The following is a 24,577-nucleotide window of genomic DNA, read 5'->3' as shown; positions in this document are numbered from 1 at the left end:
GATTTTTGAATTGTGGAATTTTTTGAGATTTTTTGGCGGAATTTTTTTTCAAAAAAATTGAAATTTTGGCGAATTTTGAGGAATTTTGGGCAATTTTTGCCCAATTTTGGCAAATTTTTGGCGATTTTTGAGGATCAAATTAAAGGTCAAGGTCAAAGGTCACAACCATCCAAGATGGCCGCCGTGACGTCACAATCCAAGATGGCGGAAAGGACACACAGCTCCACAGCCAGAAGCCATGTTCCAGAAGCCCCATTTATATACTACTAATGCGAATGTTCTAGTTTTGTTTCGCATGGACGAACTTAATTTGCGTCACGCCTACGACGACCACGTAAACACCGACATGTCGTTTCAGGAATTCAAAGACATGTGTTCCTTGTGTTGGAAAGACGAGCACGGATTCCTAGTTATAGTCAAAGACTGGACTCTATATAAGGGCAGGTACAGACAAGGTTTCGACCAGTTTATCGTCAAACATGAATCATAGCATTTCTAAATTCGGTCGTACCAGTCGAGCTCCAAGTACACAGCTATGCGCCGTGAACCATGATGCTGAAATACGTAAATACATTTCGCTACTTGGCCAAGAAATAAAACGTGCAAAAGACGAAATAATAGTGTACCTTGTAGCCATAGACCAGCGCGTAGAAGCCTCTGATTCACGAATTCGAGACATGATCGAAGTTTCAAATGCACAAAGGCGCGATGAGCTAAAGTCGCTTCTGTCCAAACTTAATTCGCACCTGGTGTCTAAAGGTGTTTCGAAATAAACACTATGGATGTTAAAACCGATTTGGTTAAGCAACTGCATGATGTCATCGAAGACATTCGCGCGAAATACCTGCTTGCCAAGCAGCACAGATTAAGCGACGAGGTTCGAAGAGAGGAAAAATTGAAACCCTTGAGTGCCCGTCTGGATAGTTTCATATCCAGGCGAGGGGTCGTCGAAAACGAGAAACCAACTAAAATTGAAATAAAAGAAGAGCCGCAAACTACGTCCACGGGCAAACGAAAGCGGAGTCCACAATTAACAGATAATTCAATCGTTTCTACTAGCGAAGACGAAGTTCATTCCGGTCGAATTCTTAGGAAGAAACCTCGAAACAAAAAAAGTTTCGAAGTCGGTCCTCTCGCCAGCGAATACCTAGCCTTATCTGTGCCACGAAACAACGACGCGACGTATGGAGTGCATAAACGAGGTACTAAGTGGGTCCTTGGTTCGAAGGAAGTTCATTTCGTGTCCGACGATAATATTGAATGTGGAAAAGAGGTCATAAAACTTACTCGCGGATTATGTGAACTTTTGTTTCGTAAAAAACCGCGACGGTATTCTGAGATGGATTTGCGAAAATATAGAAGATTGCTAGAAGCTTCCAATGCTGTTTATGCAAAAAATGACCCGAAATCGGGTCGATTCAAAGATTATGAACATGTGAAATATCCTTTGATAGCTAGCCTTTTTTTAGATGTGGAAGGGTCCGGACTTTATAAACTCGACACGAATAGCAAAATTGATTTCCAGTTTTGGGACGACCCTAATGAATTAGTTGCTCGCCTGAGACTGCTCCAGGCATCTCAGAGTGTGGGAAATAACGCACACACCAACGAAATCGTTTCCATTATAGAAGAATTACGGGAAGCTGGATACATACGATGAGTCGATCTGGTATTGCGCGCGAACTACACGCGCCTGCGAGACGTAATTATCCGCGACGAAAAATCAAGATTAAAGGATTGGACAATAATTGGCAGTCTGATCTGCTCGAAATGTGCGAATATTCACGTGTGAACAAGGGCTACAGGTACGTTCTCATAGTCATAGACACTTATTCAAAGTACCTGTGGGCTAGACCCTTAAAACGGAAAACTGCTGTGGAAGTTACGAGTGCTATGGCGGATATTTTGAAACAGAAACGAAGACCTTCGTTACTTCAGACGGACGACGGGAAAGAATTCTTCAATGCATCATTCAAGGCAATGATGAAAAAGTTTGACATCAATCACTACTCTACGTTTAGCGGTGTCAAAGCGTCAATGGCAGAACAGGTGATTCGTACGATGAAGAATAAACTGTATAGGAATTTTACAGCGAATGGGAATTACAAGTGGCTGAATTTACTTCCTAAACTTGTGCGGGAATACAATTCTACAGTGCATTCCACAACGAAATTAAAGCCGAAAGATGTCAAGAAAAATCGACTGCTTCGAACTGTGTACTCCAAGACGAATATACTAGATTCTCGAAAGAAAAAAGCGAATATCGGCGACATTGTGCGAATTTCGAAGAATCGCGGAATTTTTCACAGACCTTACAAAGGGAATTGGACTGGTGAACTTTTTCGTGTATGTAGAATAAAAAATACGTATCCACATACTTATTTTCTCGAGTATCTAAAGTGTAAACGTACAACAGGGGCGTTTTATGGAGAAGAGATTATGAAAACTAAATTTCCATATACATTTCTCGTTGAGAAAGTGTTAAAACGCAAGAGAGGTAGGGCCTTGATACGCTGGTTGCATCATGGACCAGAGTTTGACTCGTGGATTGATGAAAAAGATATATTGAAACATTAAAAAAAATTGTTTTGTGTAAATGAAATTTATGTGTAATAGTTTGTTAATATTTTTTTTTGTAACTACAATTTGTGTGTACATTACATTTACGTGAAAAAGTAATTTGAGTTTTTTAAATGTAAATTGCGAGCATTCTCGGAGCGGTGTCCTCTGCGCGGCGCTCTCTGCCGCGTCCAACGGAGGAATGAAGGTAGATTTCCCCCACCATGCGGCCCTGGTGGAGGCGGGGCTTGGCGTCCTGATGTTGCATATTGCTGGCGGCGGATGTGAGCGCTTGCAAATTTTTTTTTTTCCCACCTCCCCTGCCACCACTCCCACCTTGTGCTGGTACCTCGTCACGGACGAGCGATCTCACGCCGCCTCTGCGTTGGCTTTTTGAAAAATTATTCAGTATCTAATCTGAAAGATTTTTTCATTAAACTTGAAATATATATTTTTTAATATTGAATTTTTTTATAAATGTAGACAATTTTTATTTTAAATATCACTTTTTTATACATGTAATGCATTATTATTTTAAATATCAACTTTTTTTATAAATGCAACACATTAGTGTTATTTCAAGTATCAGCTTTTTTATAAATGTAAATAACTTTTAAATTGTAAATTTTTCCCTGCTACTTTTTTTATAACTAATAGTATTTAACGTGAAATAAGGATATTTAATATTTTTTTTAAACTTTAATTTAGTATAGTGATGGCGGATTAATATAACATACACACATAAATTGGATTTATTTTATTTCCAACAATTCCCAGTCCGGTACCAGACGATTACAGAGGACGCATTACAATGTTGAAGTGTAGTTCATTACATATAGTTCTGATTGTATATTTTCTTTATAGTCTTACGCACCACATATAAATTTTTATGGGCGATAAAAAATATAACACGTAATTTTGAGTCACTGATGATTATGGTTAGTTAGTTCACACTTGATTCAAATAATAGTTTTGATATAGCTACGGAACAATAACTGACGCAACAGGAGTGACAAAACTTGAACACTGTAAATATTTCACGCTATACTTGTCGTCACGCAGATCACTGTTCTTCTGTGGACTCTGGTATGGAGCGATGGCTATCCGTACACTTCGACACGGGATGATGATGATGAGGTAGCGATGACGACGGTGTAGACATTGCAGAACTTGACATTCGGCGTGATGCAATTGACGTTAATGGTCTCGACGGTGTGGGAGATGACAAAGATGGAGATCTGTCACGAGATGTATCAGGCTCTCGGGCAGCACCAGCAATGGTTGTGTGGGACAATGACGCCTCACGTGATGGTCCATGGTTCACGAACTGGTGAGAGGCCGCCTCTCCAAACACTTGACGGGCAAACTCTACTGGTGAGTGGTCACGATCGGGGGATCGACCCCATGGCTCGTCTCGCGACCAGCGACGTCCCTGTCGTCTGCAGCGCTCGATGGCATACCAGTTGTGAAGGTATGTTTCCTCGTCTTCTTCAACGCTCATATCGTTCATGCGTATGCACGTAGAGGACTCCAGCATCCATGGATCGTCGATTAATTTTTTCGATGACATGTTAGCTGTTAAAGGACCACGATGCTGGCAATGAGGAGACGAACTGCAGGTAACTGAAGTCTTCCCGGGTCCGACAACAGGTGTATTTATACTCTACACAAAATATGGGAGGAGGAGGGTAGGGGTGTGAATGACGGTAAAGAGAGATGGAGGGGTGGGAGAACAGCAACAGTAGTTTTTTTACGATAAAATAAATAATGAAAAAAAAAAATGGGTTGGTTGGAGGGGTGGGGGGGGGGGGGCGGTAGAGGTTAGAAGATATATGTGCTATGAAAAAAAGTGGTGGGGGTAAGTCAGTCTGCCTGCAGCCACCATTGAGGATGGAGCCTGTCGCCATTTTTAATTTTTTTTGACCTCGTCGGGTTCGAACCGAGGACTCCGAACTCCGTGTCTAAAAAGTACGTTTTTTAAAAAAAATATATTAAAATTTTATTAATTGAATTTTTTTATAAATTTTAAATTTTTTTCATTAAAATCGGATAATAAATAAAAAAGTTAAAGATGGCGGACGTAACGGAAAATGCAACGGTGACGTCATAATTCAAAATGGCGGAATGTTCGAGAAAACAAAATGACGTCATCCAAGATGGCGGATCCAAAATGGCCACCGGGGTCAAGGTCATCCAAGATGGCCGCAGTGACGTCACAATCCAATATGGCGGTCGGCACCACAGCCAGAAGCCAGTTTCAGAATCCCCATTTACATACTACTGAAAGATTCATTTTACTCATTTGGTTAAGAAATGTTGGCCAGATGCACCGGTCCTCATCTTTCAAAATTCTTGCCAATAGAGCATTATGGATTATGGTCCATCAAACATGCTGCTACCTCGACATGCAGTTACATTCAGTGTCAATGCTTTTACACCAGTGTACAAATGGAGGGATATGACGGTTTTGCATCTTTACATGTTAGTTTTAAGAGGCTGAGAACTCATTTTCTGGAGGCTAGTACATGTCTGAAGAACACAAGGGTAGCTTTACCTTATCTTATATTATGAAAATGGCTCCAGCATTTTGCCATTGCACCATTAGCGAATGTAAGCCGTGGGCAGCGACTTTTGTATCTGTATGCATATTTGCTTTACATAATTATTAGTAGCTATTGGTAAATTGAATAAGAATTACTATTGAATTCAATGAATGAAACTTATTTCATGTGTTGTGCATTTTGCAACTTTTTAAGGTAAAGTTTAATTGTTGTGTTTCTTAAAGAGTTTATAAAACAGCCTATTGCAATGATTATTTTTAAGAGTACTAGCTGTGTGAACCGTTTCATAAAGCGGCATAAAATTTAAGTAATGTTTATATGCTCTTAAATCAATTTTGTTGAACGCAAATGAACTAGCACACATTTTATTACACTAATCTGCTATTTTTCCTATTATATCATTTCATGAGAAGAATTCTACTAAAAGATTAAATATTTCACCTCCCCTGAAAAACAGTCCCAAGTGGTTTGTAGATAAATAAAAAGAAATACAAAAAAAATTATCCTAGTAATGAAAAAATAAACATGGGGAATTAAATTGGAAAATGTAGTAACAATGCTATTATTGCTTAGCTGAAAATATTTTTAGTATAATAAAATTATATGCAGTAACTGAAAAAATCCTGTCTTTTGTAAATAAAAGCCACAAAATTTACGACATTCCAGTGAAGAAAAGCAACAGCTGGTCAGTATGTCATCATAAAATTGTTAGGGATTTACATGTGAAAAAACCTAGTGGTAACTTGGTTGTGCCAGTGTTAATTTTCACTAAACAGCATGATATTGCACAATATGTAAAATATTTCTGAAAACCAATTTAAACAGATAGGCACCAACAAATCTTACTAACAAGCATATTAAATATGTAGAAAATCAGTAAGTAATAAAACATAAAAGTTTCAAGAAACATTCAAGAACAGCAATTTTGTGAGTAGTTATGGCTTGGTATTAACCTTAAGTTATTCTTTTTGCATAGTTTGTTTTTAGATGTAAAATTATCAGTATCAACTTTATGTTTGTTTAGAATGTATACAGTTTTAATACAAAAAGCACAAAATAAAAAATTCTGATATTTGGAAAACGTAAGTCACAATCTTTAAATAATTTCCTTTCTAGCCTTGGGTAACAACATACGCAAATGGTGAGTTATCAACACTTCAGAAAAACCAGGCATCTCTTTAGGACATACAGACACCAAACATTTGAAGACATAATTTATTTCCACCAGATGCGTTAAAATTTATTTTTCTAACCGGTGTTGCTACAGAAGAATGCCAAAAATTACACATGCTTTTGAGATGTTAAAAAAATGTAGTGCATTAAAAAAGTGTGCCCAGTTCGTTTACATACAGTGCTTAAGAGCAAAATTTAATTTTAGATGAATAATATCAGTAATTTGAAGACAGGGGGGATTACCCCCTAAAGTGTAAGTAATACCCACCAAAGTGACTTACTCTCAAGATACATACCAGTCAATCTTGAACATTACTTGAAATGACGAGGCAGGATGGAATGCACAGGTAGGGAGAAGCCATGATTCTCGATTGTGAAAACATAGAATGAACTAGCAGGGTATCAAACCTAGAGTGTCTGTGTAGGAGATGAATGGTTTGGCCACGAGTTTCACAGGAACGTAAATTTGAAGCATGGTTCATGCTTGTCTCTGGATGGTTCAAGTATCTTTTTTAATTTAATTATATTTTGTTTTAGATATGTATTTTTTTATAAATAAACAAACACTGTAATACTCATTTTAATTCACTGGAATTTATTTTATTTACATACTTTACTATTTGCCCTGCATATGTATAAGAGCCTCTGGAACAAGTTAAAAAAAAATCTGAGCAGTAAATAAAAATTAATAAATATATTTTATTTTGAAAAATTACAAATAAATCTTGTAAAAAAATTTGGTACCTTACACCAGAAAAATTTAATCAAAAATAGTGTTTCTGCAGAAATATTTTGTTTAAAAAGTACATTGTTAACATAAAGAGGAAAAAAAAGTGCATGTAACTCAGTACACGTAATAGAAGTGAAACTTTTTTGGCAATTCAAACATTGATTCGTAAGTGCTCTTTTTATATCTCTTTGGCATCAGAAATGTTTCCAAACAATGTTCCATGAAAACTTTGCATTAAAAATCGGTCTTGAAATAATAAATGAAATTTTACCCTCATCACGTGCAAAAAGTTTCACTTCAATAAAAATATATTAATTAAATAAAATAACAAAATTATTACTAACTTCAAAATAACTGCTAGGGATATCAAAAATTATTGATCAATAAATAATGATTAAATAACAATAAATATAACTCACTGTTGAAATAATCACACCATAAAATGTTGTTATAAGATTTTCAGTACCCCAACTATAGCATGAAAACAATTCTTATTAAAATTTATACACTTTTTTAAAAGAAACTTTAATATTATTTATCCTCAACAACATTAATAATGTTACGAACGTGAGCAAGGCCGCGACACGTGCAGCTGCACAGCTGGCTGACATCATGTGGCCCTGCAACATGAGACGTTCCGCGCGCACCTGGGTCGCTGCTTCCCCTCCCTCCAGCCCTCAGCTCCCCGCGCGGCGCTGTTAGTTTCACATCCGAAACCTGACAGCTGCGAAGTTACGTGAGCCGCCGACACGTGTTTCAAGAGATTTCTGCCGTCGGGTCAGCGCGGAATGACGCGACTGGCCCCAGCCGCGCTCGTGATTTCTAGAAAGTGCCTGGGCTGATATAAAAGCCGGGGGACGCCGGCCTCAGGGAGAGTCAGTGAGAGTCAGTGAGAGTTCTCCCGTGGCGGAGTTTCTGGGGCGATAGTGCCGCGGGTGTGGCAGAGTGGCAAAGTCCTTGGACAAAGGTTCCAGGACAGGGAGTGAGTGAGTGAGTGAGTGAGTGAGTGAGTGAGTGAGTGAGTAAGTGGAATCGGGAGTTTTCCCGCAACAGAGTTTCCTGGCGATAGAGCGGTGAAGTCCCTGGACGAAGGTTCAAGGGCAAAGGGTTCAGTTCCGGGCAATAGTGTCGCGGGCGCGGCGGAGTCCCGAGCGAAGTTCCGAGCGAGGCATCGAGCGGATCCTCGGCGAAGGAAAGTGCGTCGGCGGCGGTGGAGTGTGGCGACGGAGTCCCGCGGCGGAGACCCACGAGGGGTGCTGCGGCGAGAGTTGCGCCAGAGGTGCGGCCCAGCGAGGTGTGCGGTGTGTGGAAACTGAGTGACTGGGGAAGCAACATTTTTATGTACAATTGATTACTTGCCACTTTAGAAGATTATTTGTGACATAAGTAGTGGCCATCAACAAAACTGTTTAGTGATAAAATCTTTAATTGGGCTATCCTTTACGAACCCCGCGGTAAATCTTAACAATATTACTTAGTATTACTCAGTATAACTATTTATACAATTTAATAACAAGATAACATTAAATGAGAATTTTAGCTTTCATTTCTTTTTGAAGTATTTAAGAATTATTTTTTGTAATTATTAATTTGTTTCAAATATAAATAAATAAATAAACAAGAATTAAAAAAAAATTACTCACTTCAAAATAACAGGTCAGGATATCAATAATTATTATTGATCAATGAATACTGCTCAACTAACAATAAATATTACTCATTGTTGAAATACTCAAACCATAATTTTTTAAAGTAAATATCAAAGATAGTATTGATTATAATAAATTAGTTTTTAATTTAATTTTATATTATGTATAGATTAGATGTGATCGAGCATTTTTCAGACTGATTTTGTAGTTCTGTAAATATCACCTTATCATCAAGTTATAGTGCAACAGATTTTGCCAATAGGCTACATAGACATAATAAAATGTATTCATAGGCATTTACGATGTTCTACCATCAAATGAATGAACATGAGTAACATGTCTGCCACTTTGCGATGCAAAAACTAAACGACACAAACCTTCTTCACTGTAATTCTTGAAATTATAACCACATTGCCACAAAGTAAAAATAAAAACAATTAATATTCTACGCACAGCATTTGTTTGAACTTTTTTTTTAACTAGCATATTCTTAGTTGGACATAACAAATTTTTTCACCCGTAGGCTCATAATTATAATATGGTGTGTGATTTAGTTAAAAACATAATGATTTGTGACAAATAATTACCCTATCAAACTTATGTGTGGAAAGCATTATACAAACAAAAATATTTAGTTACACAGCAAAAACAATACTCATACAACACTATTTAAAAATACAGATTTACACAAGTGATTAAAATATTAAATACTTTAAAGAACACCATTTTCTTGCAAATATGGCCTGTGGTACGGTGCATAATAATAAGCTCAAACCCTGTTGTGTTGCCCTCTGCCCAAATACTTCCTTACTAGATGACAGCAAGTCGGTTGGCGTCAGGCGCAAGTGGGTCCCTACCGCAGCGACCTGCCTATTCCCTGCATTATGGCAGAGTTGAACCTGAGCCACACGCCATAATATGTGGAGCCCGCTCTAGGCATCAGGGCACGACAAGTTCTCTGCATCGTCCGCAACCTATTCTCTGTCCTTTTCACGTCGGAAACGTTTCACAACACTGTTTCATGAAAATGCTGCATTAAAATTTGGCCTTGATATTTTAATATTTACTATGATGTTTCACTTCCAAATGTAGCTTTGAATTAGTTTAATATTTCAACTTTGAAACATTAAAATTATAATTTGGTTTGGAAAACTTAAATTTGAAAAATTCTTGACTTACATCACTATGTTCTGGAGCCATGCATGTGATTCTTACAGGTCCAGCCAAAATTTTAAGGACACTGGATATATTATGAACACAATTTATTTTCTATCACAGATTGTGTCCACTGTGTGTATAGCACTGCCTTAAGTATGTCAATACTTGATCACCATTCTGTTCTGGCCTTTCACTGTGTTGTGGCCAACTAGAAAGCACAGTGCTACCATCACGTCAGGCAAGTATTTAGACAGCATTGCATCATGCCTCTAAAGTCTATAGCATACTGTATAATTTCTGATTGAGAGCAACATCTCGTATGGCATGCTAATATTGTAACGGAGCAAGTTTGATTTACAGGCATGATATGAGTACTTCGTACTTATTAAAAATCTTATTTCTTAATATAAAATAGAAGAAAAAGTAAGAATAACTTCAATAGTATTTCATTCAGCACAATATTCACACTAACAGTCAGGGCCAACCTGGTTTTTTTTAACTTTCATCAAAACCAGAAATAAATATATTGTTGATCATTTTGGTTGTACTAACAATCATTTAAACACACATAATGTTGCTCATTTAAATATCACTATACTTTAACAAGTTAGCAAACTTACTCAATCCCAGGTAGTTCCTTAGTTTTGGCCATATACTTTTAATGCAAATAAGCATCTCAGAAAAATATTGCACATACTAAAAGAAAAGATTTATTGCTTGAAAATTTTATTTTCTGAAAGCATCCACCAATTGCAAAATAAGACTTATCAAAAATACACTTGCATACATCTCAACTAACACAGATAACGACTTTCATTATTGAGCATCAGGACATCACTAACAATATAGTGCAGGAGATGATTTCATGTCTTGTCAGGACCTCACTAAACATGTCAGACATGATGTGACACATTTGAAGCAACAGAATACTTACTTCTTTTCCATGCCGTTCACCTCCTTGCAACCCCCGAAGCTATTTTCAGGCTAAGAGGCTAGTTTCTTTCATTATTGTGCTCATAAAATTCTGTGATTTTACCCATGATTTTAATTGAATCCAGAATATAACTAAGATGTTATGAGAAGTTGTTATAAATGATTTTGTTTATTCAAAAGTTTTAAAAACTTCAAAGGCTGATTTATATAGCAATGCTAGCATGAAATGAGAGTAAATATTCATTTTGTATACAGTTTTGAATTAACCACTTGTAAGTTAGTTGCCTTTGTGTAAATAAGCTTATTTCTAGGATTTCATTTTAAAAATGTCCAAATCTGAAAAAAAAGTTCCCAAAATTTGAGAAAACTTATGTTTTTATATATTTATAACTGAATTCCAACAGCTAAACAGTTTTGCGATGAAGGCTACATACAAATAGATAGTTCAAACTAAATACAATATGAATACATGCTTTTAACTTATGCTATAGTTGAAATATAAAACCACCTATAAAGATTTTAAAACTATTATATAAACCTTTCTTGAAAAAATAAAACAACTTAAGCTTAAATTATAGGCAAAAACACAAAACTATATATAGAAGCAAAAAATAACTTGAGGAAACTACCCCCTTTTGCAAAAGCTTCTCTTTTATAAATGTTAAAAGGCTAACCTGGGTTGATCACCATATTACCAATAAATCACAGTCAAACAATGATTATATAAATGCTTGGTTATGATATGAAAAACATCTTCATACTTCACTGCTGGTGATGAAATATAAGAAATCCTATAATTGGTACCAGAATGCCTAGGACCAAAAAAATAAATTTAAAAACATCATTTTTTGCAGGCAAAACATTAGTGTTTTCTAATGTTCTGGTATTCAATTCATCATATTTAAACTCTGAAAAAAGAAAAGAAGATACCAAAATCACGGATAAAGTCAAACATGTATTTAATACTATTTCAGAATAAAATTTAAGAAATATTCAAACAGATGCAGGGTTAATAACACTTGAGTTAAAGAGAATAATTTTACATAAATCTAATGTACGAGGGTCACTCTAAAAGTAAAGAATGTTTTGAACTGACGAGCCACACAGTCCTGCTACTGCGTCATGGTAGTTCTCATTCCTTCACGGCAGTCTGATGCTAACAGCGAGCCGCAGCAGACATTTACTGTTTAGTGTACTGTTACTTTGAAACGTGTGACAGAATTAAAGATCCTGCCAAGTGCGAGGTTCATAGTGTGATACGCTTTCTGAATGCAAAAAAATTCTGTCCTATCTAAATTTATAGACAGATAACCGAGGTTTATGGTAATGTGATGAATGAAGCTTCAGTTGGAAAATGGTGCATCATGATTAATGGCGGGCAAACAAATATTTATGATGAACGCTCGAGCCAATCATCAGTTGTGACTGACAAACTCAAATCAAGAAGTAAGGGAAAAACCAAACAGGATAAATGTTTCACTATAGATGGACTCAGTTCATTCTTTCCTGAAATTTCAAGAACAGTTCTTTATAAAACTGGTGGTAAATGAATACACCAATCCCTCAATTAACACATCTTCAGAGTGCACAAATTAATTTAGCGCAATGTTAATTTCACTGCCCCAGTCTCCAATAGCATGTCTGTAACTTTCAGTTAGCACAAAATCACCACAGGCAAAAAAATGTTGGGCATGACACCACAAAGTCCGACTATGCTATCGACTGTTGTAAAAACATCAGCAATGGCACGTTAAGTTTCAGCTATGGAGTTTAAAGGACCAAATGTTTTTACATCCGCATGTTGTCACCCAGCCACAGACCAGGCCATGATGAACTTCAGTGGCAGGGAACTCGCACGCACAAACACAAAGCAACGTCTGCCCATTTGTCTGCCGGTAACTATACGTGCGCAAGCACCTGCAGTTGGAATCACAGTGGAATCATGGCTTCCAAGTGAGAGCATAATGAATAGTGTTTAAGTATTTGCGACAAAACTAGAAGTATTACAACGTGCAGAATATCACAAAGGCCACACTTATGTTGGTCACACTTTAGTTTTAAGCAAGTCATCTGTGCACAAAATTGTATGAAATAAGAACTCTATCAAACGTCGGATGCTGTTGGTTGTACTAGCGGGAATATATTTGACATGACATATGGAACAGAAATTAATAAGTGATTCACATGGAAAAGGCTGTTAAATGAATGGTGCAATGAAAAAAAAATCAAGGGCCTGACAGGATTGGTGTGAACCAAGCGGTGATACAGGAGTAAGCACTTAAATTTTTGACAAATTAAATTGTAAATATCCAGACAGTAATATCGGTTTTACGGCCAGTAAAGGACGGTTTGGAAAGTTCATGGAAAGGTATGCAACCTGAGTTGATCACGCCTGGGTGGGCAAGCAAACCAGCGAACTGATGATAACTATCTCCGTATCTCCGTTACGTGGTGTTGTATTTTTAATACAAAGTATTCTATGGTAGGCTTATAAAGATAAATGGTGTGACACATTTATTGTTGAGTGTTATTCTACATACAGTCAAACCTCATTAATACGAATCCGCTTAGTACGAAATACCTGTTTATGCAAAGTACTTTCACAGTCCCAGAAAATAAGGTATGCTTTCCTATGTTATTCAGTACTATTAATACGAAATACGGTTAATATGAATTACGAAGTTGTTTTGATCCCTCAAGTAGCTGTTAACGTGTATAAGTAAACGGTTAATACGAATTTCACCGCCAAAGTCTAAAGTAAATCACGTCTTCATAACCGTCATGTAAACAAACGTCTCTTCAAAGATAGATGTATGTATCCTACAGTGCAAAATGGTTGAAAAACAAGATGAAAAGTTTAACTCTAGTGGCGATGTTAGTAACTAAACTAGAAAAGATGCCATGTTGTAAACGAAAAACGAAAAGGAAAGTACTCTATACCTTATTAATATTAGTCGTCGCAAGTGTACATACGTAGAAGTTTAAACAATCTATGGAAAAAAAAAGTTCTGATATTATTTTTCATTGTTCACGCACGTGTCTTAACCTCAATTTTGAGTGTGAGTTGTTTTGTAATATGACTGTGAAACGTAAACGCAACGACCTTACATTGCAAGTTAAAGTTAAAATTATCGAAGAAGTAGACAATGGAGAGAGAACGAAAACTGAAATTGCGAGAGAATTTAACATCCCGCAATCGTCGTTGTCGACAATACTAAAAAATCGTGAAAAGATTGAATCGGCTTTTGCGAGTTCGTGCAAATTATCAACAAGAAAAAGAATGCGAGGCCCAAAACATCAAGAAATGGAAGCTACCTTGTTGCAGTGGTTTGAAGAAATCCGTGCAGCAAACTTGCCTATTTCTGGACCTATGATTCAGAAGAAGGCAGACTACCTAGCATTGAGGTTAGGAATTTCAGACTTCAGCAATGGTTGGCTACAACGGTTTAAGGATCGCAACATTCTTGTTGGCAAAACTATGTGTGGGGAGTCGGCAGCAGTAGATAAGACCAAAGTTAAAGATTGGATACAGACTGCTCAACCAATACTTGATCAGTACTGAACTTTGATAAGCTTTGTAATGTGGTAAATAATGCCTATAAGAAAAGAATAGTGCAAACCAGAATTGATGTTTTTTTTAAACCAAATGTTTGAATAGAAAATGTGTCATGAATGCAAGTTTATTGAAGTTTGTATTATGATTTATTCTGTAAGTGTTGCATTGTGTTTGTTTTCTTCAGTGTTTACAAATTGTTATGCATGTAGTGAAGCCAGCTTATACTACCAACAGTGTATATAATTTTCTTTATGGTTGTAAATATGGGCATTTAAAGTTCAATCAATTTTTTTTTGTCATGATATCCCAATAGTTTGGTTAATACAAACCCTCGTTATTACAAAGTGCTAAAATTATGGTCCCTTCAGGTTTGTAATAATGAGGTTTGATTGTATCTATATTACATAAAGTATATTTTCCAACACATTTTGGTTTGGAACACATTAAGTAAATTAGCCCTGATATTTATGGAAACTAATATTTTAGAATACACGATTTCGAATAACTTAAACATTTTTTTGGAATGCATTAGTTGTGCTAAGTGAGGGATTGGTATATGTAGAAGGCATTGAAAATCTGGTGATATGCTATGACAAATGTTTAGATTTGTATGGAGACTACATAGAAAAATAGCAAACGTAACATATGTCTGATAAATAATATTTTTACAATATTTTGAAAAAAATATCTAGACAAAACAAATATTACTTACTTTTAAAATGACCCTTTAATAAAAAAATTAGCAATAAAACTTAAAATTAATTATAAATGCACGTAAAAAATAAGAGATGAGCTTCAAAATAAATATATAAATAAAGAAAACCTATATGTACCAATTTATTTACTTATTTCTGCTCAACACTGCTCTCTAGTTTAAATGCATCCAAGAATTCATGTTTTATTATTATATCACTTTAAATGTAGCAAACTGAAACATAACACTTTTTGACCATTGAACTGCTTTAAACTTTGGGATATCGATGCAATGAAAAGGTCACAGACTGTCCTTGACTAATGTTAATAACATAACTGTAGAGACTTGCGAGTACTCAAATTTTGAGTTCGAGTCGAGTTTTTAATTAGTGCTCGGACTCGGCACGGTCGTTCACGACTCACGAGTCGAGTTCGAGTTCGAGTTTAATGATGTCTTTTCAGACTTTTTTGGTTAGGCCTAAGTATAAAAATATTTAAAATTACATGTTAACTAACCTTGTTTGCGCATGTAAATAAAAGAAACCCATTGTATCTTTCAGTTCAACGTATGATTTTAAATTCCCGCTCAAAACACCAATGGAAACAATGTAAAAATATTTCACTTTAACATTAAAAACATATCCTACCTTCCGACAATTCTTTTCCAGTTATCAGGAAAATTTTAGATAATAGTTACTGTGTTTGCGCACTTTCAAGAATTGTTAACGAGTATAAAACGTAAACAAACACAGTATAATGCGCCATTCGTCCTCCATGGATTACACACTTTAGTGCACGAGACGATCTAAACAATCGATTGCTGTCTCGCCCCTCTTGAAGACAATTGTTTTTAGCTGCACCATCTTTTGGTTATTTATATACCACGTTTTAAAAGTTTCAATTACCGCAGATACAAACATTAAATAAAAATTATATTTGAACTTATATACAACATAGAAAATCTAATAATGTTAATTTATGCAGGTTAATTTTTGAACTGTTTGGTGTCACAACATGGCTGACACGCTTTAATTGTTTTGCCATGAAGGTCGGAATGTCGCCTGGCACAGCCATGCTCGCGACGCGCGCTACTAGTGCAGAGCTATAGTTATCTATGGATGAGAGGTTTGTTTATGTTTGACGTGGCACGAGGCAAATAATATTGTTGATTGAATATTTTATCAGGATGGATGGCCAAAAAAATAAAAAGAAACACAAGCAGTTTACTTTGAAGGATAAAGTGGAAATTGTAAAAGAAGTTGACAAAGGCAGGAAAAATGCAGATATGTCACGGTCGTTTGGTTTTGTGCCCACTTCACTGTCAACAATAATAAAAGATTGTGAAAAAATTATTAAACTGTATGAACAGTCATCTTTATCTGCTGGTCGCAAGAGACTTCGCCTAGAAGATGAGGGAATTCTATCCCAATAAATGTACATATCTGCAAAATAGTTTAACCCATTTGTCATTTTGTGTTCGACAGATATAAATTTTGTATATGTAGGCCTAGAATTTAGGCTACTGTATTAAGTTCAGTAATTTTTTTTTTAAATTCTTGTTGTTTTACAAATATTTGCTTCCAAGCTAATGTTTAATCCCCTACTACTTTATTTTTAAAAATTCAAAAATACTACGTTTTAAAGGTAACTTTCAGAATAAAGTACTTTCATTACTAAGTATAAAAGTTGAGTATTTATTGATGTACTTTACAACGAGATTCTACTGTATCCACACGCCGAGAAAACCTTGCTCCAGAGCACATTGAACAGCTGGTGTTTCTCCATGAAAGACTTTTACAAAAATGTTAATTATGATCATTCCTATAGTAAAATGTTACTGTCTTTTTTTTTTTTTTTAATATTGAGTTATGTTCAGGCTTAGTAATGTAGGCCTATATTAAAATATATACAGTATAACTATTATTCTAAAAAAAGTTGATATTTATTGTATGGCTACAAAAATTTCCTGGAACAGTGGAAATCCTTAATATACCCTGCAGCTAGGTGACTGATAAGAATGTTGAGAAATACTTTTCCACTTATGCTATGGTTTTGAATAAAATTTTGCTCAGTGTCGGTGATTAAAACATGCCTTTATACTTATTTTTTGTTTACATGTAAATTTTATAATACTCAGCATTTTTCAAAGAAACAAAATTATTAAAGACCATGAAAATATTTGCAGCAATGAGAATCCTCACACCCGAGATTTGAATAGGGCCTTGATATTTGCTGGTCTTTAAACATGACAGTTATATATATAAATAATGGATATTTATGGATTTTACTACTCGACTCGAATTTAACTCGAACTCGAAACATTTCTTGAATACTCGCTCGAACTCGACTCGTCCTAAAAAGCCTATACTCGCATGACTCTACATAACTGTAATTTTCAGCTGACTCAAAACTGGTAATGTCCATGAGACAGCTCTGTTTCTTTACTCATAATTAGGGACAAGATTATTAGGTGACTTGCAATAGAACTGAAGTAACAGGGAAAAGCATACCAATACACTATACAGCAGCGAAATACAAGGTAAAAAATGAAATTAATCGGTTTTTAAGAAAAATTAATTCAAATCATAAGAAAATAATTTTTAACATATTTAAACCAATTAATATCATCTATTTAGCATGTACCTACTTTATAGCAAACAGTGTAGACCAAAAAAGTATAATATAAACAAATTATATTATATTGAACTAGCAACAATTTTAAAACTAATTTTTAAATTATTGCCAGTACAATTTTTCAACATATACTTGCTAAATTATGATCACCGTTTCAGGTGATTCTATACTAGACAAGCTTATTTGAACAATTTATATTATTATAAACATGTATTATGTAACATAATTAAAATTATATTTTCTGGTGAAATAGTACAGTTGAGTGTCATATTTCTTGAATAATATATCTTTATTAAGAAACAAAATTCATACAAATAAAAGCACTAACACACAAACCTCCTGTTTTAAAAACAAAAATGGCCTTAAAATAAAACTGTAAAATCTATTCTCTACTCATAATCCTGCTACGAAGCAGCCGGGCAGTCCCACCGGCCCAGTGTAGCTCTCCAGAAAAATACCCCTAACCCTTCTACTCAGAGCTGTGGAAGGGTTGTGCGTCCCTCAACCCCACCCCTCGCTCCAGCACATGCGTGACCACACAGCGTCCCCCTGGGGTGCCCAGCTGTCCCGTACAGTTTCAGCTGTAGCCTTCACAGAGAGTGTACAAGGTCCTGGCCAACAAGTGCCGAGTAGCGGGTCATCAATAACAGTGAAATTTTTAACAAAAAATATTTAAGAAAAAGTAACAGATTTTAGTTACTAACCTGATAATCCTGCAGAAGAGTGCAAAATATCAACATCACGTACACTGACATCCAACAGACTTTGCAATGACTGCTTTGCTTCAGTCACTAGTTCCCCAGGAAACAAATAATCTGAGAAAAGGACCTCTGAACAAGGCAGACGGACCATCATTCTCCGTGGAGGCTCATGTATCACAACATCATCTGCAAAACAAAATATGTATAATATAACTAGGTAATTTGATTCATTCCATGCAGTATTACAATATTCAACCATAATCAGCCAGATTCACTAATTTATAGTTTACCATGGTTAAAATATTTAAACTCTGCATATCTTCCATAGCTATTACTTACTCTTATTCTAAAATTAGAAATGAAGATGTACACAGTTTAAAAGCAAATACACACTATAAATTGAACATACTCAGAATCAATCGAAACTAATGCAGAATAATTAAATTTTAAGAAAACTTATAAACCTTTGTGATTTAGAGGATTAGTATCATTCTCACTTTAAGCAGTGTGTCCACACGAATCTGTAATAAAATTTCCCTGAGAAAATTTTCAGCATTCCCTCATTAATTGTTTTTTAACTGACCTATTTTTCAATTTTCTGAAAGAAATAAAGAAATTCAGCCTTCAACATCCCCACAGCTGGCATTCATAGGTCTCTCTTCACTTTCAATATTTTATTTTTACATTTAATTTCCTTAAAGCCTGAACACAATCAACGTAGTATTAACAAATGGATAGTTTTAGTGATAAGAACTTCCACAACAAAGTACTACCACAGGGGCCTGGCTACAACGGTTATAAACTTAACCCCATTCCTTTGTTTGTTTTGGTTGATTTAGTCTTCGAAAAATTTATACGGCTGTAGTTGGTAGAGTGTAATTATAAGGAAAAAATATAGTATGAAAAGACTATAATTCATAATAGCGCAGGAATTGCAAAATTAAATGTAGAACTAAATATTTTCTCCTTTGGAAATAATAATAAACAAAAGATAATTTTCACCACAATCTAGTCAACACATGAGTTTTCAAAAAGTCGGTGTCAGCCAAGGAAACACTACAATATACCTAGCAATAATAATACGATAATACTTTAAGAAATATTTTTTTTACAAATTAACTTTTATAAGAACGACAATATACTGTGAGTACTGCGACAGAATACCAACACCTAATTTAACCCATTTACAAGTTAACTTTTATACGACAATCTACTGCGACAATATCTGCGACCTTGAAACAACATAAATATCAATACCTAATTAAACCAAACAAACGAACTTTAATACGACACTATGCTGAGACATAATGTAGCAAACGGTGATACGAAAATATAGCCAATATTAAACTCCAGGAATTACCGTAAGAAGGACGGTGTAGATATAGAACGAGAAAAGAATCTGAAACTGTTCGTAATGAAGTGACTCGTATCTGGCGCGACGTGTGCTCGGCGTGTCCACTGAACAGCTGCCCTCCCGTCTCGGCCCACTCTCGCCTCTCGCCGACACAAGCACATCTCACCTAGGGTTACCAGACACTGGTAACAGAAAAGGAGGACACTCACCTCGCCAAAGGAGGACAGTATTTTTTTTTTTTTTTAAAAAGCAATGAATTAATTACAATGGAGTACGATATTTTACAATGTTTTGGCATTCAATACAGTTTCAGTATAAAGAATCAAACAAACTACGCATATACAGCATATTAAAAACACGTGCTTCTGCATGTGCTGCTACCTGTCAAGCTGTCATAGAACTACTTACTAGTGGGGTGACTGCGGACAGCGCATTAGCGCGCACCGCGCGGTTTACTCAGAGTGTAACTGCAGGAATTATCTCACTTTATCAAAAAGCCGGACATTTTGGAGCATTACGGAAAATCCGGCCGGACGCAAAAAAATACATAAAAAGGAGGACATGTCCTCCTTTTGCCGGACGTCTGGTAACCCTAATCTCACCTATCAGCTATCACTATGTACCTACCTTGGCTGAAACCGACTCCCAAAATAACAATAATTGTAACTACATTATATTATTGTATTAATTTGATTGACTTTTAAGTAGTCTAATATTTAAATATTTCATTTTACTTAGGAGAAAACTAAAAAATATCTTGATCATTGTTTGTTATTCATAGGTATGTTTTGAGTTAGATTTGAAGCATGGTAAACACATAGGCTAGATCTTACCTACATATTGATGAGTAGAAAAAGTTGATTATTAAGTTGTAGAAGAATACGCAATTATTTTTGTACTTTTTAGTGTTTATTAATTTGTTTTGGTATAGTTTTTTTTTTTTGTTAAAGTTTGTGTTTTCTTGTCACTCACACACTCACTCTAGACTTCTCTGACCCAGAACTCTTTCCCTCGGAACCCTTCAATTGGAGAACTCAAAACACTCAACCCACCAACTCAACTGTTCTCACCATCGAGCATCCAAACTCCCTGCCGTGCAACAATGTGCTGCTTTTACAGTCCTGCAGCTTTTCAGATGCTTCTGTACTCATCTTCCACAGTTCACGATTACCTCATTCATAAATTCCTGTTTCTCTCTGTCTCCAGCCTGCACAATAGGTCACTAATCTGTTTACAGCAGTGGCCAGGCGCCACTGCTGACCTGAAAGTTGCGGCTGTCTGCCTCCCCCACGACCATGCTAACCGCATGAACCAGACAAAACACACCACGCAGTAGCACGTAACAATACCAACATTTATCACGATCCCACGCGGTTGAAAATAACTACATCACTTTTACACTACTGCAGCTCTTTCATAAATTTATTTTAAAATAAAAGACTTTTAAAGATGTTTAACCATATAAACATGGCTTTAAGCATTACAGTTATAAGCCCACAATAATTCATAACATTGTGAGAGTTTGGGTAGAATTTATGCCACAGTACATTAAAGAAGAGAGAAATAATAATATTAACACAACAATTATTAATAACCCTAAATATTTCTAGAGGTATTGTTATTTCACATAACAGAAAACTCTATGTAACAGTTAGTCTACCTAAGTTTACAGAATAATTTTGTCACTGAACAGGGTATTAACAATCCAGGTTACTGCCCTACCCATTTTGTAAATGACTTTATTTAAGATTTATTATGTTTTTATGATCAGAAATTATATATGGTTAGGTTTTGTGGTACGAGTTAAATAACAGCTGTTTATCCTTTTGAGAAGTATTGGTGCTTTGCAACAGGTTTATGAACATAGTTACATTAATTTAATTTTGTAAAAATATCTCCGATTGTTTACTTTCTTTGAATGATTCTTGAAATGAGGAAGATGATTTAAAGGTTTTCATGGACATAACACCACTGTTGGTTTTAACTGTATGTAATAGAAAAACCACAAGAATGATCAATGCACAAACATACAGAAAACAAGCCAAAATCAGCTGTTGGCAAATGTTAGAAACACATAGACAGCACAGAGAGAATTCTGTGGAAAGAATTACTCGGAAAAAACATCACAGCACAAACAGTGGGCTGACAACAAGACAGTTGTAACAAGAACAGAAAATACAGACAATCAAGAACCTTGTCAACACAGCGACAAACAGATGAACCCAACGATGATATAGAACAAATTTAACACATAGCTGTGTTCGCCTGTGCGTCGTTGTGATGTTGTAGTGTTGTCAAAGATTGTTGTATTTGCTGTTCTTGTTAAAACTGTCTTCTTGTTGTCAGCCCACTGTTTATCTGTGCTGTGATATTTTAACTACTAATTCATTCCACGGAATTCTCTCTGTGCTGTCTGTGTGTTTAACATTTGACATTGGGTAATTTTCTGGCTTGTTTTCTGTGTTATGCATTCATATTTTTTGTTAATTCTTGTGGTTTTTTGATTACATACAGTTAAATCAGCAATGGTGTATGGCAATAAAAATATTTTAAATCAGTTTGTTTACTTCATTGTGAAAGAGTCACATAAGTAATTTTTATCAATTTTTGTTTACTCATTTAAGTTTTTATAAGCTTTATAACTTTATTCTTTTGTATTATTTGTTATGGTATTTTGTATGAAAGCAGTATGATGCAACATCTCATGTCAAAGAAGTCAGGATAGAAAGAGACAGTGACAAGCATGTGAATTCTATAAGCACGGGAAAGACTCGTGATTTAGTTGCAATGATGATGTAATGTGCCAGTAAATGGCTTATTTTTGTATGTGCAATGTTGTGTCATTGGTCAAAAGAGTAAACTGATCTGATTGGTTGTTGATGGCATCATGAGTGCAGTTTCTTCCCTGAGGGCAAGAAACTGGATTCGTAGGTCGCCATGTTAGTCGTTAGTTAGGCAATCTGCGAGAGTGGTAGTGTTGAGTGACGGCTCACCCAATTCATGTATTAATGTAGTGGACAGAAGTATTTCATGCCTGTGGTCCAGGCTGTGCCGTTTTTTAACATTGTTTTGGACATCTTCAAAATAATATTTTATGACCACGGGCAGCAGCAAAGGCCTAGAGTGGAGCCGTTTAGTCAACTGGTGGCCATGCCGAGCAGACATGCGTCATAAGAAACCATGTGCTTTAATCAACCATTTTTAATACTGTGCTTAAGTAATGAACAGAGTTGTTTGCGCAAGTGGAGTTGTTTTGTTTCTGCGAGTTTTTTTTGTCATTTACTTTTTGTGGTCTGAAAAAGGCGGCCATTGTGACTTGTGAATTTTTCCTGAAGGATTAGTAAAAAGCAGTAAAAATCAGTCATGGTTGTCAGAGAGACTTAATTTAATAATCAATCATCAAGAGTAACATTGTTTTTTTTCTGGAACTTAAATACTATTTCAACATTCAATCCACAATTCTTCAAGTATTTATGTACGTGCAAACTAGTCCAATTTTGAGCTAGCCAGAGGTATGATTTGTCATAGGGTGAACAGTACTATCCATTAAACTACATAGGAAACCAAATTTCAAGTTTCTTACCACACACATCATCTGGTTCCTCTTCAATAAGACTATCACAATGCATCTCTAATCTTGCAATTAATGAGTGCATTATATCTTCATTTATAACCTACATGCATTTTAAAACAAAATTAGTACAAATATATTTACAATATATATATATATATATATATATATATATATATATATATATATATATATATATATATATATATATATATATATATATACTACCTATGCTATAATGTATATTCCGCTAGTAGCAAAATCAATATTTCTATACCTAAAAAACAAACATCTCATTTAAAAACAATTAATTTGAGAAACTGTTAGCTCTGTAGGTCAGTAAAATTGTACAACAATTCTAAAAATAAATTAACTTGCTTATGTTTCAATGGCAAGTGAAAGCTTATATCAGTGATAATTCACCTGTTCACAATGTAAAAATTATGTTCTTTGAACAATTTTTGCAATGGGGAAGATTGATTTGACATAATATCTTGTACATTCAGTAGATATCGTAAAGTAAGGTTCAATACTGTGTTGCTTGTAGCTGAAAAGGTTTGAGAGTAAACTAATTATATTTTTGTGAGAGGCACAATGCAGGTGGTGCCTGCCCTTCTCCTACCAGCCCCGTAATCCGATTATCGGCGGCTCATCTCCTTCGGTATGTTTACAGAGCCCCGTCTGTGTGAAGTGGCATGACTAGGACACCATTGTTCTTGGAGTTTTGAGTGCTGAGTCAGGGGTTCTGAAAACGAGACACTTCTAAGGGCTACGAGGCATTTCGAAAGCAGGGCTGACAGGTATATAAACGGGGCGGATTACCTGCGAGAGGAGTTAAGTAAAGAGGATGAATGACCCCTTGGTGAGTGATAACCGGGCAACAAGCAGGCTTCGTGCACCAAGGTTAGTGCATCAGGGACTGTGTCGCGGCGCAAATGTGCTAGTAGTGCGAAGCAGTGTGTTGGGTCCGAGGAGCGTGGTAAGAGACAAACAGTAGAGAGGGCCAATGTTGAGTTGAGCTCCAGTGGGGAGAGTGAATAGCGGATTTATTAAAAGTGTGATTACACTGTAGACAGACAGTTAAATTGTCATAATTTAATTAATAGAGAAACTATTAGTTCATAAAAAAACTGTGGCTAGTTTTGGACCTGTTTTCACACTCGTAACAATATTACATCAAAAAATATCATCGTAATTTCACTAGGAAGATGATTAATTATTTTACTTAAGATATTTACATAATGTGATGGGTAAATGGGTCAAAAAACACATAAAAACATATTCTGCTTTGTAACATCCTTTTTC

At 35.6% G+C, this 24,577-nt stretch overlaps 1 protein-coding gene across 2 annotated transcripts in view; it reads right to left on the bottom strand.

Moving 5' to 3' along the window:
- Positions 1-10,539: 10,539 nt before the first annotated feature.
- Positions 10,540-24,577, bottom strand: part of LOC134529219 (protein odr-4 homolog) — a 51,510-nt gene continuing 37,472 nt past the window's right edge. Inside the window, exons 7-9 of one of the 2 annotated variants that reach the window (XR_010074500.1) lie at positions 23,285-23,375; positions 15,660-18,533; positions 10,540-11,671 (exon numbers count right to left, since the gene is read on the bottom strand). Coding sequence is in view for 1 of the 2 variants with exons in the window: in XM_063363091.1 (XP_063219161.1) it covers positions 11,526-11,671; positions 18,351-18,533; positions 23,285-23,375 (420 nt within the window). In the remaining variant the exon portion in view is untranslated. The remainder of the gene's footprint in view (positions 11,672-15,659; positions 18,534-23,284; positions 23,376-24,577) is intronic. The other variant, XM_063363091.1, reaches the window with a different exon arrangement.

The sequence above is a fragment of the Bacillus rossius genome, chromosome 2 (genome assembly GCF_032445375.1).
Source record: "Bacillus rossius redtenbacheri isolate Brsri chromosome 2, Brsri_v3, whole genome shotgun sequence".
Lineage (NCBI taxonomy): Eukaryota > Metazoa > Arthropoda > Insecta > Phasmatodea > Bacillidae > Bacillus > Bacillus rossius.
The sequence above is the reverse complement of the archived record's forward strand: the minus strand, read 5'-3'. Positions and strand labels throughout refer to the sequence as shown.